The 17,440-nt window shown below is 46.3% G+C and overlaps 1 protein-coding gene across 1 annotated transcript in view; it reads right to left on the reverse strand.

Moving 5' to 3' along the window:
- Window positions 1-17,440, reverse strand: part of LOC138528559 (ecto-ADP-ribosyltransferase 5-like) — a 354,318-nt gene that overhangs the window by 51,859 nt on the left and 285,019 nt on the right. The window contains exon 3 of the mRNA XM_069640325.1: window positions 8,341-9,049. Coding sequence (XP_069496426.1) covers window positions 8,341-9,049 — 709 coding nt within the window. The remainder of the gene's footprint in view (window positions 1-8,340; window positions 9,050-17,440) is intronic.

Here is a 17,440-nt window from a genome sequence, read left to right on the forward strand (position 1 = left end):
AGCAACTCATGGCTGCGAGGAAAGAAGGGGGACTAGCCCTACCCAACTTCTGTCAATACTACGAGGCAACCCAGCTAAGGGTAATTACGGTATGGCTCCATGAGGGGGAAGAAAAACACTGTGTTAAAATGGACGGGGCGGTCACAAAGCATGATTTGGGGGAGGTCCTGTGGCTACCTAAGCAACACCGGCCAAGACACATGTATGAGAGCTCCATCACCAAACTAGTTGCGGACAACTGGGACAGGCTGGTCAAACATAAGGAAATAACAATTTATCTGTCCACCTTAACACCCATATTCAACAACAAAGAGTGTACTCCTGAGCTGGAGAGGGGGCATTCAGGAACTGGCGGGAAGAGGGCTGTCAGAGGATGAGAGATATGTTAATAGGGGGGGAAATCAGCACCTTTGTAGACTGCAAAAGGGACTTCGCATTAGGGGAGGGTGAGAGACTGAGATACCCCAACTGCGTCACTGGCTCCTACACCCCATGAATAAGGAGGCGGCCACTAGACCACCAACCCCCTTTGAGAAATTCTTAATGACTAACGATGGCTCGAAAGGGCTAATCTAACTACTTTACAAGATTCTGGACGAAGCTAGCCCTAGGCTGCAGTGGGCATATATGGGAAGATGGGAATGCATATTGGGCAGGGAGATTGAGAAGAGAGAATGGGAGAAACTTTGGAGAAAAATCCCTAAACTAGCGAGAGCCTCACAAAACCACAAAACCTTGTATAAAATACTTTATGGGTGACACTACACTCCAGCTCGCCTGCTCACTATAGCTGGAATGACAATTATTGCCCAGACATGGAAAAGCTCAGACATACCGACGTTCCAAGATTGGCTGTGCAAAGTGTGGGAGATGGTGGCAATGGAATGGGCCACATACACAATGAACAATTCAATACAGAACTTTGCAGGCGAGTGGGGAGAGGTATTAATCTTTCTCAGACATGATTTCAGGATCGGATGGCGCCTGCAAGACTAAGACTCCTAGATTTACAATGACCCCGAAGAGACTCTATGAGGTCACAGGGAGCAACGGAAATCCGAGGCAGCACCGGAGGGAAGGGTGGGGTTTGGGATTGTTATGTTTGTTGAAAAATTCAATATAAAGAATAAAAAAATAAAAACAAAATCCCTCCTCATAATCCACTTAATCCAGAACCTAGTTCTCACACAAAATGCTCAACCAGCATACCTAGCATCCTTTTGACCACCAGCGCTACTAACAAAGGCCTTATCAAGACTCTAACTTAGGAAAACCATACAATTAAAGGAGCCCTGATCAATGCCCGGTCCCTTGTTGCTCATGCTTCAGAAATTGCTGACATCTTAACCTGGAACCAACTTGATTTCCTAGTTGTCACTGAGATCTGGCTCCATAAAGCAGCTGGACCTGCCCTTGCTCTAGCAGTCCCAATCAACTTTACTATCATTAGGAAAGACAGAGAAACATCCAAAGGGGGTGACCTAGCCTTTATCTGTAAATCAAACCTAGATATCAAAGAGACAGAACTCATGACACTTCCCTCAGCAGAGCTACTCTCTGTCAAACTGGGGTTATCTCCAACACGTACCATCAACATGTGGTCTACAGACCTCCCGGACCACTTGGCTCCTTTGACGAAGATTTATCGACTCTTCTGAATACCAATGTCAAACCTGGATCCCAGATCCTCATACTTGGTGACTTCAATCTGGGCCTCAATGACCCTAAAGACCCCAATGCCACCATTTTAGCAAACACCATTGCCGAAGCCGGCATCACCATCAGGAACACTGGACCCACCCACACAAAAGGCTGCATCCTGGACTGGATTGCTGACATTAATTGCACCACATGCATCACGGCCACTGAACCATGTGTGTGGACAGACCACTTCCTGATCTCATTCACGATCCAAGACAACCTCCAAACCAACGCTGCAAAGCTGTTGGCTCCACCAGCTCTAACCAGATGCAAAAAGAACATAACTAGCACTAACCTCCTACCATTGAGCCAACCTATCACTAAACCTGCCCACCTTTCCACTGACCATACAGAACTGGTTGATCTGTATAATAACACCATTAAATCAGCCATCGACATAATCGCTCCACTAAAACTAAGCAAAGAAAAACCTACAGCTCACCTCAACATCTGGTTCACCCCTAGTTTAAAAACCCTTCGCAAAGAAAAAAGACAGACAGAAACCAGATGGAAAAAAGAACCCATCAGTTCAGAACTAAAATATACTCACTGCCCGCTGAGACAGATACAAAAAAGAAATCATACAAACCAAAAAAGATACCTTCAATGAAAGAATTAAAAAAGCAAGCTCAAGCACTAGAGAAATCTTCTCCATACTCTGAGAAGTGGAATCCCCTATTGCACCTATTGACACGTGCACCAAAAATAAAATCTTGTGCACCAATATACAAAATGCAATATGCAATAAAATTGCCTTGCTCCTAGACAAGATACTAGTCAAAAAAACTATGCTTCACAAGATCGCTCCAGCCACACAAGAAGCTATCTTGCAAGAGCTTGCCAACAACCAAACCAAACCACCTAATCAATTTAAATTTAGATCAATCTCAACTATCGAGGCAAAAACTGTTATCAGCTCACTCAAATCCTCCCGATGCCTGTGGGATACCTGCCAACCACCCATTATCCAGGAAGCCGCAAAGGACCACCACCTTCATTAACTCCTCATTCAAATTATGTTCAGTTCTCACCAATCTCAAAGATGCGTGGGTACTACCATGCCTAAAAAAAAAAAAAAAACTAGATCCTAGCGTCCCAACTAACTATAGGCCAATCAAGACAGTACCATTTCTTCAAAAGTTTAGACAGAGCAGCCTATCTCCAGATTCAATCCTATCTGGAGATCAATAACCTTTTAGGCACTCGGCAATCGGGTTTCAGGCCAAGACATGGACCTGAGACAGCCCTTCTCGATCTCAAGAAACAACTAGCTGACTGTAAAGATAAAGGAGAAATATCCATCCTCTTACTTCTAGACCTGTCCGCTGCATTTGATTTGGTTGACCATAAAGTATTATGCAACCACCTCAAATCTGCCGCCAACATCTCCACTGAGGCCACTACATAGATAAACTCCTTTCTAGACAACAGAACTATAAGAGTCTTCTCACCCTCTTCATCAGCTGACCCTGTACCCATCACATGTGGCGTGCCACAAGGGTCCTGTGTATCTCCCCTTTTGTACAATTGATTTACAAAGCCTCTCTTCGATATACTTGATAATCTGGGTGTCTCATATACCAATTATGCTGACGACACCCAGATCCTCATCCCTATTCAGGGTGACTATGTCAAAGATGTAGGCCACATCAATAAAATCTACCGAATCATACAAACCTGGATGGACACTCATGGTCTATGTCTTAAGGATGAAAAGACTGAACTCCTAATCTTCGGCTCGCCCATTAGACTGAGTAAACTCCAACACCAATACAAGTCCATCCCTATTGATGTTATCCAGATCAAAGTCGCTAAGGAAGTTAAAGCATTAGGTTTTTACCTTGACTCAGCACTCAACCTTAACAAAAAAGTAAATGCCACAGCCTCTGCAACCAGCTACACACGTAAACTAATCCATGCATGTAAACCATTCCTGACCACCGACAGCTGCATCACAATTGCACGCACACTAATCCTATCGAAATTAGATTATTGCAATGCACTGTACCTGGGCACTAGCAATCACAATACTAACAAACTCCAAACTCTCCAAAACAATGCCCTAAGAACCGCCCTAGGCATCCCAAAGGTCCAGCACATCTTGGGCAAAAGACGTTCTATCAACTGGCTAGCCATCAAAGATAGAATCAAGTACAAAACACTTAAGCTGACATACAAATGCATTAACAACAAGGCACCTACCTACTTGACAGAAATATTTACCAAACACAAATCAAAACAACCTATCTGAAGGGCTCATATGAATAGTATCAAAATCCCTCCCTTCAAACTTAAAAAAAACAGGAGGTTCTAGCTTCCCAGTCCTGGCAGCACATCTTTGGAACTCCCTACCCAACCCTCTAAGAGCATTACCCTCCCTTCCCTCATTTAAGTCCAATGTTAAACTTTGGTTACACGCTAGTGACCATTGATGTCTTCACCCTTGAACTTATCACTATGTATATATCACTTGTATATTTGTTCTTGTACTTATCCTTTCACTCTCATATTTGCCTGCAAATCGTCATTGTACACTGTAGTACACTGTATTTTCTTATCTATTCTTTGTAATTGTAACCTATTTAAATATGTATTTTATAACCTAAACTTCTGCAAACGCCTAGATGCCTGATGAACCAGTGCACTTTATAAATAAATAAACAATACAATACAATACAAAAAGACAAGAAACAGAGCCTATACTAAGAATCATGTGATCAGACACGAGAAGCCTGGAGTGCAAGGAGCTGGAGTTAGATGGGAGGTAAACAAAAGACTGGAGAGTCCAGGAAAATCTGCAGAAGAAATTCGTAGATGGAAGAACAGAGGCCAAATGCAGATCTGGGGATCTGTGTTATCACCAGACGATGGGAAGAAGGAGTGGTAATCTGCAGTGCCTGGGTGGTCATTGGTTGCTACAAGCCTGCTATTGACATCGTACAGAATGGCTGTAAGCCATTATGGCCAAAACTTGCTAAACTACTGACTTGGGTCGAAGACAGAGAAGGACCCTTGCAGATAGTGCCTCTGGAAAGTTCAAAGCTGTGCTTTAGAAATAATGGCACAGAAAAGCTGGATAGAATCAGAACTGTGGTCACATTTCTGATATATCAGGAATAATACATGGAACAGCAGTGATCATGGATCACAATTGGGCTTGTGGATCCAGGGCGTACATGAAGCTTCCCAAGGATTGGGGAGGACGATGCTCATTAGTGAATGTCTATGTTCCAGCATTAGTGAGTCCAAAAAGTGATCTGAATCTTGACAGTTTTCCAAAAGCAGATGCTCACCTGAGGAAGAAGAGATCTGTGGAGATGTTAAAGAGGATGAAGAGAGAGAACAATTTTTCAGCAAAATCCATAGGTTCAGCCAGACCTCATCCGTGTTCGCAACGATTTTCATGCCAAGAATCCAGGTTGGAGCAAATACCAAATGGCTGCAGATTACCAGATGGGAATTGCTACAAACGATCAACACTACGATAAGGGATTCAATGCTATCAGAGAAGAGTTGAGAGCCATACGACTGACGACTCCTCAGAACATATGATTACAGTCATGGAGGGAAGAGTTTGTGAAAAAATTGGAGAATCATGTTTCACATTTATACCTTCTCATGATGACGAGAATGGAACCTTGACAGAGGCCATAGACATTCTGACGAAGCTCCAGGGTCAGATGATAGTCAAAGTGGAAGATGTTGCTGATGACAGCTGGTTTGGATTGCTCTTTTCTTGGGTTCCACATTGGATGGTAGACATGTTCAAATTCCTTGGAGCCCTGATAGTGATGATATTACTTGGATTCTGTGTGATCAAGATAATAAGTAATCTCACAATGCAAGAAGACAGCAAAGAAAGCCATAGGGATGAAGATTATGATCAATGTCGAACGAGGATGAAAAGCTAAAGACTTGATGGATTAAGAAATCAGAGACTTTGTGAAGGCCAGTATTCATGCACCTGAGGGAACAAAGTTCCTGTATCCAAAGAATCATAAGAAGTATGCAGGAAGATGGATCTAGTGCAGTCCAAATTGACAATGCATGCTCATGACGTGGAACAAGGATGAGCATGTGAAAACAGCAGGATGCCTGAATGGTGTCATAAAGATATGGATCCCAAAGAAGCTTTTCTTCAGACTTGAATGCCTGGATGTAAAGGATGATGAGAGAGTGGTCGATGAATCGCCCAGAGGGGAAAGTGTAGAGGAGGAGCCAAGTACCCCCACCTCAACCGTTACTGCCCTCTTGCCTGTATGTTGGAAACCAGGGTATGTGACATACACAGAGCAGTTAAAACGACAAAGGCCAAAACGAATCCTAGAGGCAAGATTCCCATTGAGGAAACCATACCTGCATACGAGGAAATATGATGGTTGTTTAAATAAGATTCCTGAAGAAGCAGAGCAAATGAATGGTCAAGACGAATGGAGACGTCACACAGAGCTGAACTGACGTACCGAGAAAAGATGCAGAGCCCAGAGAAGGCAGATAGTCTATAAGGCATCAAGAAAGTATCAAGGATAAGTGATATCTTGGGATCAAGGTGAAGTAGCTTATGTCACAGAACAGATGAAGACATTAAGCTATGTTACACGTGTACTGTACAGATGCAAAAGAAACGCAAGCAGACAAAGTATTCTTGAAGCTAGCCTCAAGCTTTATAGTGAATAGATTGCAGCAAGTGCCAATATATATACATATAGATATATATATATCCTCACAGGTAAAGGATGTATGTTTCCACTACACATTATAGCAGTACTGGACTTTAGCAAGAAGGCCGAGAAAGACTCATTTCCAGAGTGTCGCAGTTAAAAAGCAAATTGAATTATGAAATGAATCTCAGCAGACCATGCTGGATGAGCCAAAGAAGCCAAGGTCTTATCAAACTGGAGTAAACTGACATTGGATACAAATCATGTGAAAGAACAGAACTCCTGTTCAGAAGGCATGAACAAAACAAGGAAGACGTCAGAGGTCTACTAATAAATAGTATTAAAATGCACTAGAAGCTCGGTTCAATGTTCTCCAGTCACATGGAAGGATGAAGTTGGACGAACGAGATGGTCACACCTACGCACGAGGGCAGAGCGTGCCTTCACTCTCTGAATTTCTCAGAGCTAAGAACACTCTCAAGGCCGAGCTTCAAAGCCTAATTGACAGTAGACCACTGAGGTGATGATAGATTGAGATGCTAATTGGTGGGAAGCAATGGTTAAAGCGAACTCACCAGAACCTGGATGGCCAGCCTGCATGCTGCTAGACGTAGATGGAAAAATACTGACGGAGGTTAGAGTGCCAACCAATTGTAGAGAACCGCGTAAATAGGGGTCCTATAGTTGTGTAAACCAATGGGATGTCGTGTATTTAGTGACGTTCATAGTGATCATTTAGGAGAGGGCTTAGTTGCCCCACTTGAAGTTAAGTAAAAAATCACAAATTCATGCTTTTTTAGACTAGTATGGATCGTATACTTAGATGTTCACTCAGAACCAATCACCCATACTCATAGGTTTTTGTAGTTTGTCACGTAGGATAACGTTGGTAGTGACATAGGTCAATGTCCTTGATGACGAGTTTTGTGTATAAGATCTCAGTTTTTACTAGAATGCATTGAGTAAGAGGATCAAGCGAATTTGTTGATGTTCGTTATGCTCCCTGTTTTAGATAATTGATATTAAAACAGTCTTCCTTTTGTCAACTACCTGAGTCGTTTTGATTATTGATGTACGAATACAAATCTGCATCCCCGTCCATCTCCAGGGTAATTGCTACTCATCTTAAAGGGCTGGGTTAGCCAGTTCAGCAACATGGCCTGAGCAAAGCAATGTTATGTCCATTGAGCTGCGTTATTCTTAAAAGTATGATTCTATGACAAGACTGGGGGCTCATGTTATGCTTCTCCATCTTTACTGATGCAAAACGTTATTCTGTGTTGTACAGACAGTGGGTCCCATTACGAGGTTGGTGGTAACCCTGTAACAGCCGTACTGCCACCTGATAGCCAGTACCACCGGGATATCACAAGGGTGGCAGTAACGGTTACTCCCCATTTCCATGGAGTCCCATGAGACTCTATGGAACTCCATGGAAATGAGGATACGGAAGCACCGGCCCCATTGCTAACGGTACAGGTGCTTCTGTGAGAGGCATTCTGGTAGGGGCCTGAAAACCCAGAAGGTCAGGCCTGCCGGGGGGATCCGTGGCCCCTACCGGCATTCTCGTGGTATGTATTTGTAATGATGTCCAGTATGTTGTAAAGCGTGGTCTATATTAATGATATGCTGTGATATTACTGCTTTGACCACTGCTCAGCGATGTGCAAATATTTAGCACACACGCAGCATTGCCAATTCTCCAATGAACAACGATAATGTGTCTTGCGCAATATATCTAAAAAGTAACACACATAAATAAATACAGAAGTTTAATTTGCTTCAGAATACATATTTTTTGCACTATTCATCCTGCGTCCTTGCGAGTAGACCTTACCTTCAAAATATTCAGCGGCGCAGACATGTGTAAAGCGATTGTGTGGTGTACAATGTATGCTGCGGTGAACTGAGATGGATTGAAAAAATTCAACTGAGCAAATGTTTTTTTTTTAAAACGTAAACAATGACTTGCACATACCTTTCAGGGACACACAGTTGTGGTAATGACATCTTTGGAGTGTGCTCCTCAGAACAAACAGGTTTCCTTCCTCAATAACGTGGAGGATGTGGAACTCCTCGTCAACCGGGATCATCACCTGCCTGATTTCTGGGTGGAAAGAGAAATTCTGAATTTCTACCCCGTAGCATGTGCTGACGACGAAGAAAGAAGAACCCCCAAACTTCTTGGCCACATTTAAGTCCAAAAACGCTGTAGCAAACTGTCCAAATCTTATATTCTGGGCAAAGGTGTCGGGGCGTTCAAACAGCACATCGCTAAATGCCCGGAAGGCCCTGCGCGGAATACCCCTACAGTTAATGTGCAAGAGCTTCAGAGCTGTGGTCAGATAGAAATGGAGGGTTTTGAAGGGGAAATCCTTCGAGGGCGCCCGATACTCATGTATAGCTGTGTTAAAACGTTTGCGCAGAGAGGTGCCCATGTTTGCGTAGGCCATGAGCGCAATCCCATGGTTGTTCTTGAAGCCTTCGGGGAGCGACACAAGAGAACTTTTCTTTTCCGGCCAGGCCAGTGTGGCGGCGTCCCAGGCTTGGCTGAAGTCTGGCTCTCTTTGTTTCTCTTCCTTCAGCAGCGAGGTCAGGATCTGGTTCTCCATGAAATCTTCACATCCTTGGTATTGGTCATCCAGGGCCCCGGGGTTCATGCCTAATGTGAACGTTGGCAGAGTTACCTGAAACAAATAAGCATGGCATCAGGTTTGTGTGAGCTGACTAATGTGCAGAAAAGGACATTAGTGTTGGAGAGGGTTTTGAGAAGACATTTCTCCTTTTCTTCCTGCTCTGTTTTTGTTTCTCGTCCTCTCGTATCAAGCATGTGGAATGCATGAACTAAACGACAAGAGGACTATACATTAGTTAGGCGAAGAAACCCATTCCTTTGCAAGATTTCCGAAACTTCGCTTTATTTATTTATTTATTGCATTTGATTATACGCCCAAACCCTTAGGTGTCACGGCATAGGTTACATACATAGCATGTATCTTAAGTATTCGGTTACATACATAGTAAGCATCATTATGCATTCGGTTACATACATAGTAGGCATATTAAGTATACGTACATACATAGTAAGCATCATTATGCATTCGGTTACATACATAGTAGGCATATTAAGTATGCGGTTACAACATTATCTTGGGCATCTTGGTCTGACACAACAACTTAGACGTCTGAGAAGGAAGCATCAGGCAATGATTAGACTGCTGCATTTATTATTAGATGATGTCATCAGTCATAGGAAGGATGTGGCTCTTGGAATAGCAGGACAGCTCAAGGATTCACCTCCAGAATATCTCCTCTGGTCTTTCTGATGTGTGTTTCCTTCACAAAGAGCCATCCCCTTGAGCGGGTTCCCATAGGCATTGCAGTCAGAACGATGTAAATGGGGTACTGAAAACTACCCGCAAGCAGACAAGAGATAGAAGCACTGGGCGTGAAGGGACGGTTTAGTGTCTGCCATGGCACGTCAAGCAGTACCCCGTTTAGAGCTTTCAGACTGGAATGAGTGGGGTAACATCTGAAGTGTATGGCCCTATGTGAGGGCACCACAAAGCAGAAACACAGATAAGGCCTTCCAGAGGCGAATCCACAAGCTCCTCTGCTTTTCCAAGAGCTCGAGTCCTTCTGCACCCCATGAAACGATCTGAATATTACAAAAGCTTGCAAATAAATGAATTTGTAAGCCTAACTAAAGTATCACCCTGTTGTATTCTTTTTGTTGTATTTTTTTGGATCAACAATGTTTATATTGCCTTTGGCTAACAGTAATCAACTCAAAGAAAACCCCCAACCTAGTCCCTAATGTCTAAAAACAACAAACTGGTGCTCGTGAGGACATCTAACACAACTCAAACCCTATCTAACCTATTTCCACACGGAAAGAAAGGGAGGAAGAAAGAAAGGAAGAAAGAAAGAAAGAAAGAAAGAAAGAAAGAAAGAAAGAAAGAAAGAAAGAAAGAAAGAAAGAAAGAAAGAAAGAAAGAAAGGAAGGCTAGGCATCAGCCTAGCCAAAGGGTTATTCCCCATTCTCAAGGTTGGTGCTGGCTGGTTTTCTGACCCCCACATCATAAAGTGTTCAAAGTGTCTTCCAGCTCCTTTTGGGATATAATAATTCAAAGGAAACCCCGAATAACCAAAATAAATGTTCTGGTCAAGTCATTCAGTGGTTCACCAATTTACCCCTTCTACTGGGAAATACTACTGTAGCCCGGATGTGCCAAAATGTCCCATTTCTATAAGGTTCATGCTCGCTACTGTTCCACTTTGCAGCCACCGACAGGATTAGGTCTTCTGCAATCCAGTAGTATCTCGGACCTTGGATATCCTCTTTGAGTGCATTGGGTTGTTCAGCCGTGGATATGGGAGTCCTCTTTTCCCTTGGCAGGGTCTGGTGTCTCTCAGCCTGCCATGGCCTTTGGGCATTGTCTGCCCTGGATAACGGTGTTCTCTCACCCCTTTGAAGGGTCGTGTGTCTCTCAGCCCATGTTGACCTTTGGGTGTCTTTTGCCCCAGCAATTGGCGCTCCCTGACCCCTTGACAGAGTCTTGTATCGCTCAGCCAGCTATGGGCTTTGGGCGTTTCCCACCCTGGACATTGGCGAGCTTTTACTACCTAGCCGGGTCATTAATCTCTTAGCCCCATGTGGGCTTTGGGCCACCTCTCCCTGGATATCGGCATGCTCATACCCACTCATGGGATCTTGTACCTCTTAGCTCCTGTGGGCTCTGGGCGTCTTCCACCCCGGATATTGGTGAGCTCTTAAACCCATGCAGGGTCTTGTTTCTCTCAGCCCCCTATGTGCCTCTTCTCCAGTGGCAGGGGTCTTGGTTAATGTTCGGTTCCGGACCCTGGCAGTAATGCTGATCACACCGGTCTGACCGGTCTGCCCGCGTCCCTCTGCAGCTTCTTGTCTTTTTTGCACTTGGACTTCATTGTTCCAGTGTCGGTAAGTCCAGAATGCAGATCTTGTTTTGGCAGCTACCTGCCTCAGCAGGCCCTAGCATCTCAGGCAGTGCTGGACTGGCCCACCGGGAAACTGGGACTTTCCCCAGTAGGCCTTGGGGGCACAGGGCCTCGTTTCTTGCTTGGTGAAAGGATATAAAATGGGAACGAACATCATCCATGATCCAGGCCAGCCTGGGACATTCGCTGTTGACTGGCTGCTGCATTTCTCCCTGGGGCGTGCCAGCCCGATGGCTCATGCCTGCATATTTGTGGGGGACCGTGCATTAAACAAACCGCACGTGCCCTACGGCCCACGTGACTGACTGTGCTTGCATACGCGCTTGCGCAGGTCAGGTGCAGCCCAGGCACCCATGCTGACATTGCTCCAACATGAGAGCTGCCACCTGCATTCGGGGTCCGTTCCAGATCCACCACAAAAACACAAAAAGGTATGTGCATGTGCTGCTACGGCTCAGGGCGGCCAGGGCACCCTGGAGCTCTGCGCAGATACGGACGGTAAAAGCGATCCGTCTGCCTAGGGCTGCCTCACTGGCTTGCCTGGAGCCCGCTCACACCTACAGCTGTGTGCACAGGAGACCGAAAAGGGCCCACTCCATTGCCGAGGTGGCAGGTGACGAAGGGAATCTATGGAGTGAAGTGGCCAAACATTACTATTAATGGTTTAATTTGTGAGGGTGAGGTAGAGGGCTTTCTCATCACAGTTAATAAGTACTCATTTAATTAAAGCAGGCGATTGGGGTTTGAATCTTGCGTGGGGTAGGGGAAAGCGGAAAGAAATGCGTTAATAGCACCTGCACTGTGTAGGAGGGAACCAGAACTGTGCAGGGCTGGGAGTAGGACAGTGCAAAGAACACTGTGCATACAGCAGACTGGAGTGGGCAGACAGCAGACCGGGGGAGTATAAGGGCATGATGAAAGTGAGTGGGAGCGCCTGAGCAACATTGTTTTGGGTAGCAGAAGGGAGCGGTCATCACAGAATGGGGGAGGGAGCTGGACGTTGTAGAAGGTCCTCACTGCTTTCACGCATGCTCTACCGGCCCTCAGCCCTATGGTGCCAGTGAACCACTTGTATTCGCTTATGGTACTAATGACCCTCTTACAGTAGTGGTGACCCTCTTGTGACACTCGTATCGTACTAGTGACCATCATGTCCGATTACAGTCCCAGTGAGCCTCTTATGGGAACTTACTGTACTGGTGGGCCTCAAGTGTCCGCTTGCCGTACCCTCCTTGTAGTAATACTGACCCTCTTATATGCGCAATTATGGTGCTAGTGAGTCTCATGTGTTCCATTATGTGACTTGTGACCTGACCCTCTTATGGTACTAGTGCTCTCTTATAGCCACTTACTGTTCAAGGCATCCTCAAGTGTCCGCTTGTTGTACAGTGACCCTACCTTTAGTGGTGCTGGCCTTTTCATATCCGATCATGAGGGTAGTGAGTCTCTTGTGTTCCCTTATGGTACTAGTGACCTGACCCACTCATGGCACGTATAGCCACTTACTGTACTAGTGACCTTGATCTAGTCTAGCCAGAAGAGGAAGTGATATGATAGTTTATTTATATAGCGCCTATACACAATGTGTTTCAAAGCGCTTCAAGGCAAGGGAGGGAACAAGGGAAAATACAATGACATTCTTACAGGCCATGTACAGTAAGGATGTGAAATTAACTATCGTACTCGGCCTGACGACATTTCAGATAGTGCAAGAGCTAAGACATAGATAAGGAAAGGAGGGGGAGAGTGGGAAGGAAATAGAAACAGACAAGCGGTTACCGTTCTAGGCCTGACGACATTTCTGGTAGAGCTGGAGAAAAACAAAAGGTGAGGGAGAGGGGTGCAGAAAGGGAGGGGAGGAACAAAACAAGCGACTGTCATACTAGGCTTGACGACATTTCAGATAGTGCTGGAGGGGGGTTGGGGAGGAAAAAAACAGTAATGGGGGGGGGGTGGAGGAAATAGACGAGGTTGCTATCATATTAGGTCCAGGGACAATTCTGATAGAGTAAGTGCATAGAAGAAAGTAAGGGGAGGAGATAGGAAAAGGGAGAAGGGAGGGGCTGGGTCTGAAGGCTTCAAGTGGAGCAGGGGAATGAGGGTTGAAGAAGGGACAGCAGGCAGGGCTGAGGGCTGCAATAGGGACCAAAGAACACATGGTGGGGGTGAGTCTGCACTATAAATTGTGATCTGGAGGATGAAATGGGGCGGAGGATTGAGGAGATAGCTGAAGTGAGGACTGCAGGAAATGTCAGAAACTGTAGAAAGTGTAGAGGGACAAGGGCTTGATGAGCGAAGTGTCCCAGTGAGAAGAAGGAACTAATTCAGGCAAGAGGGATCACATATCTGCAGAGGGGCTGGGCTCTGCAGCAGGGAGCAAGATCTGCATAAAAGGCCCGGGCCTGCTTAGCAGTGACCTCTAGTTGGTGGTGGACAAGTAGAGGGACCAAGGACCTCAGGCAGAAGCAAACTGTTTGAAAAGAAAGGATAACGAGTCAAAGGGAAGGACAGAGGAGGGTTACCTGGAAACGATCAGTTCCTCCCAATGAACTTAGCTCTTCAGTGGGTGCCAAAAGCTGATTGAGGGCTTCTAGGAAAGAAGCCATCAAGTGGCATCACAACTCACAAGGAGTGTTGATGGAGCTAGGTGCTGTGGAGAAGGTGGGCAGGCGAGGGGTCATGTGGGGGGGATGGAAGTGGATGAATTCTGGAAGAGGAACTGAAGACTTCAGAGAGGTGTATGTGTGGAGAGGGGAAGGTGTTGCATCACAGTGAGTGGGGGGCTTGAAGTGAACCATAGAGGTTCTGTCCCAGTAGAGGTGTGTCGTAGCCCCACTCCCTCCATGTGGCCTGGCAGCCTGCAGCTGATACATTGCCGACACATGGACCCTGGACAGTAGTATTTCAGAAGTGTCCTGGAGGTAGGCACTCGAAAGGACATGCAGGAAATGGGCCCCAGGATTCTGGGGGTCCCGGAGCAGCTGCCCTGTGTAGATAGTAGGTAGTGTTATGGCACAGAAACATACTCCTTTAATTCCGGACAATAAGCATGTTCAGTTCCCACATTGCAGGCTTCCTCTTCTGGTGCCATCAGGCTTGTGATTTCCCCAGCAACATTCTATTCACCTCATTGTTTTTCTTATTCAGTTTCCCCCATCATTGGCACCCTCCTGGCAAAGAATGATTAATAGCCTTTCAGCTGACATTGTGTTTCCAACCCCCCGCTGGCTGCCTGTCCCATGATACTCTGTAGCTATTAACCACCTTGCTGTATTCCTTTGACTTCTTTTTAATTTAAATACATCAGGTGCACAGCTGAGTCCTTTGCCGGCCCTGATACAGAGACACGTGACAGTGGATTCATGCCTACCAGTTATGCATATGGCCATATTTAAGGAATACTGTGCATATACCAGTGTGATAGAAACAATACATATTAAGTGAGCCCATTGAGTCTTTCGTAATTTGCTTGAATGTATCCTGGAAGCGTGTTCTCTTCCGTCCGCTGTACTGTTGGATTTTAGGAACACATGAGACACAACATGCAGGGCACTCTTCCCATGAGCATATTCTCTGTCTCACTGAAGATTAGACATGTGCCAATTCCTTGTGTGCCATGAAACTGCACTCGCCCACTGACAGCTGCAGATGTAATGGCAATACCTTGCTTTGGCCTTTCATTGCAGTGCCACCCAATGATGCCCCCTCGCCCCCATCCTGGGTCTTGGCCATTTGGCCTGCGTATGCGGAGCCTTTTAAAACACCCAAAGCACACACATGCATCAGATACTGAAATGTCCCGATCAACCTAATAGACTGTTTCTGGGTCATTCGAGACGATGATACCTGCGAGTAGCGCGCATTGAACACGAGCCTCCAGAAGCTAAATGAGTGCATGCCTCTATAGGAGCAGCAATGCATTTATATATAAAGGACAAGGCTACGGGGTGGGTGGTTTCTCACTTGGACCACCCCGTGCAGTTTGAGGGTGGGTGGCATCTCACTTGGACCACCCCGTGCAGTACGAGGGTGGGTGGCTTCTCACTTGGACCACCCCCATGCAGTGTGAGGTTGGGAGGTTTCTCACTTGGACCACCGCTGTGCAGTTTGAGGGTGGGCAGCTTCTCACTTGGACCACCCCTGTGCAGTGTGAGGGTGGGTGGCTTCTCACTTGGACCACCCCGAGCAGTATGAGGGTGGGTGGCATCTCACTTGGACCACCCCCGTGCAGTGTGAGGTTGGGAGGCTTCTCACTCGGACTACCCCCGTGCATTGTGAGGTTGGGAAGCTTCTCTCTTGGACCACCCCCGTGCAGTGTGATACAGCTATTTACTGGGGCGTATACCTGCGCCTGTTAGTCATACAGGTTATTTGACTGGATTGGGTGCCTCTGTGTGCTGTGGCTCTGCTACTCGGTGCCATGACCACCCTACCCTACATAAGTAAGTGATGTTAGCGTATTCCCTCAGCTCCCTACCCAACAAACTCCCCAGTAAGCCCCTCCGGCATGCAGCAGGCTGTTTTCTTACACGATGCTTCTCTCACAGCAAAGATAATGGGCCTCATTACGACCCAGGTGGTAAGGGGTTAACGGTGCCATAAAAGGTGGCGCCGCCTTTAACCCCTTACCGCCTAATTACGAGGTCCCTTTGCGGGTCCCTACCGTAATGGCAGGTTTTACCAGCCGTTAAGGATTGGACCCGCAAAGGGACCTTGGAGGTAATTACGGTACCGCAATTTGCGGTACCGTAACTACCGCCTTCCCCATTTCCATTGAGCCTTATGGGGCAAAAATGGGAATGGGGAAGGGCCAATGGTGAATGGGGAATTACCGCCCCGCCAACCTTGGAATGGGGCGGTAATTCCGCCATTGGCGGATTCCGGTGTTAACCATGGCGCTAATGGCGCCATTGGTTAACGCCTGGGTCGTAATGACCCCCAATATATCGAATCTCAAATAAGCGAGCAACCATTGAGTCTTTGACTCAGTGATTGGGAGTAGAGGCGTGGGGGGGATGATGGCTGGGTGGAGGCGCCGAGTTCAGTTGTGTATAATGTGAGCTATTAAAGCGATTTCCACGGCAGGCATAGGTATAGTACGTACGTATCGTATGCATGGCACACACTTATTCTGCTTGAGCTGGCAGGAGCTACAGATCTCATTGACCTTTGTTCAGGATTATATTAAGTCATTTGATGAATTCCAAACATCCTATCCCTCCCCTTGCAAAGCCATGGCTGTATGTCAGCGTGGTCACATTTAAAGCATCACAGCCCAGTTCATCACTAACTGGGTCCTTATGAAGAGGTCCAGCCCCATGCATTTCTCGCAGCGCCATGGGGCATGGTCGAATCCTAGCACAGATAACACAGGCGAGCATTGAGGCTTTCCAGTCTGCAGCCTCAAGCACAGTCCGTTATTGTACCACCCACATAGAGGAAATGACTTTGAAAGTGAACAAATGGTGATTGTCAGTGGGTCTCAGCAGCGGCTCTTGGGAGCAGAAGAAACATGCAAAATGCCCTGTAGGAAAAAGTGCCCCCACCTCACACCCCGTATGCCCGCGATAAGCAAGCCAGATCCGGTGGAAGGCGAATACCGCCAGCCAATAGGAAATTGCCTGCAGCTACAACATTGACCATTTTCATCTTCCTAGGCCGAACAGCTCTCTTGTAACTCAGAAACTTTTATGTTGGCAAAAACATGGAGAACTCCCTGATACATGAACATTGCTTGCTGATAGCTTGCATTGGGCACCCTTTGCCCACGTGAGGATCATTTTAAGAATATGGGGCTTTCGAGGGGCATTGGCTTGTGCACCCCTCCAGTCCAGTGCAGGGTCATCTCTTAAAGGGGCCAGGTGATCAGATCCTACAGTGTGGGTTTACGAGAGCAGTGAGATCTATCACATGGACAGTGATGAAAGAATTAGGGAATGCTGACATCTGTGGCAAGACCCATTCACCCACATTATAATAATACACAAAATAGTTGGCTGCCTGATTGGGGTGGCAACGTGAACTGGCTCATCTACCCAAGAACTGCCCTCCAGGTAGGGATGGAGCTAGCCTCATAGTTTGGGGGGAGCATGAGGGGGCTG

This window comes from Ambystoma mexicanum, chromosome 7q, assembly GCF_040938575.1.
Source record: "Ambystoma mexicanum isolate Mex_15411 chromosome 7q, UKY_AmexF1_1, whole genome shotgun sequence".
Lineage (NCBI taxonomy): Eukaryota > Metazoa > Chordata > Amphibia > Caudata > Ambystomatidae > Ambystoma > Ambystoma mexicanum.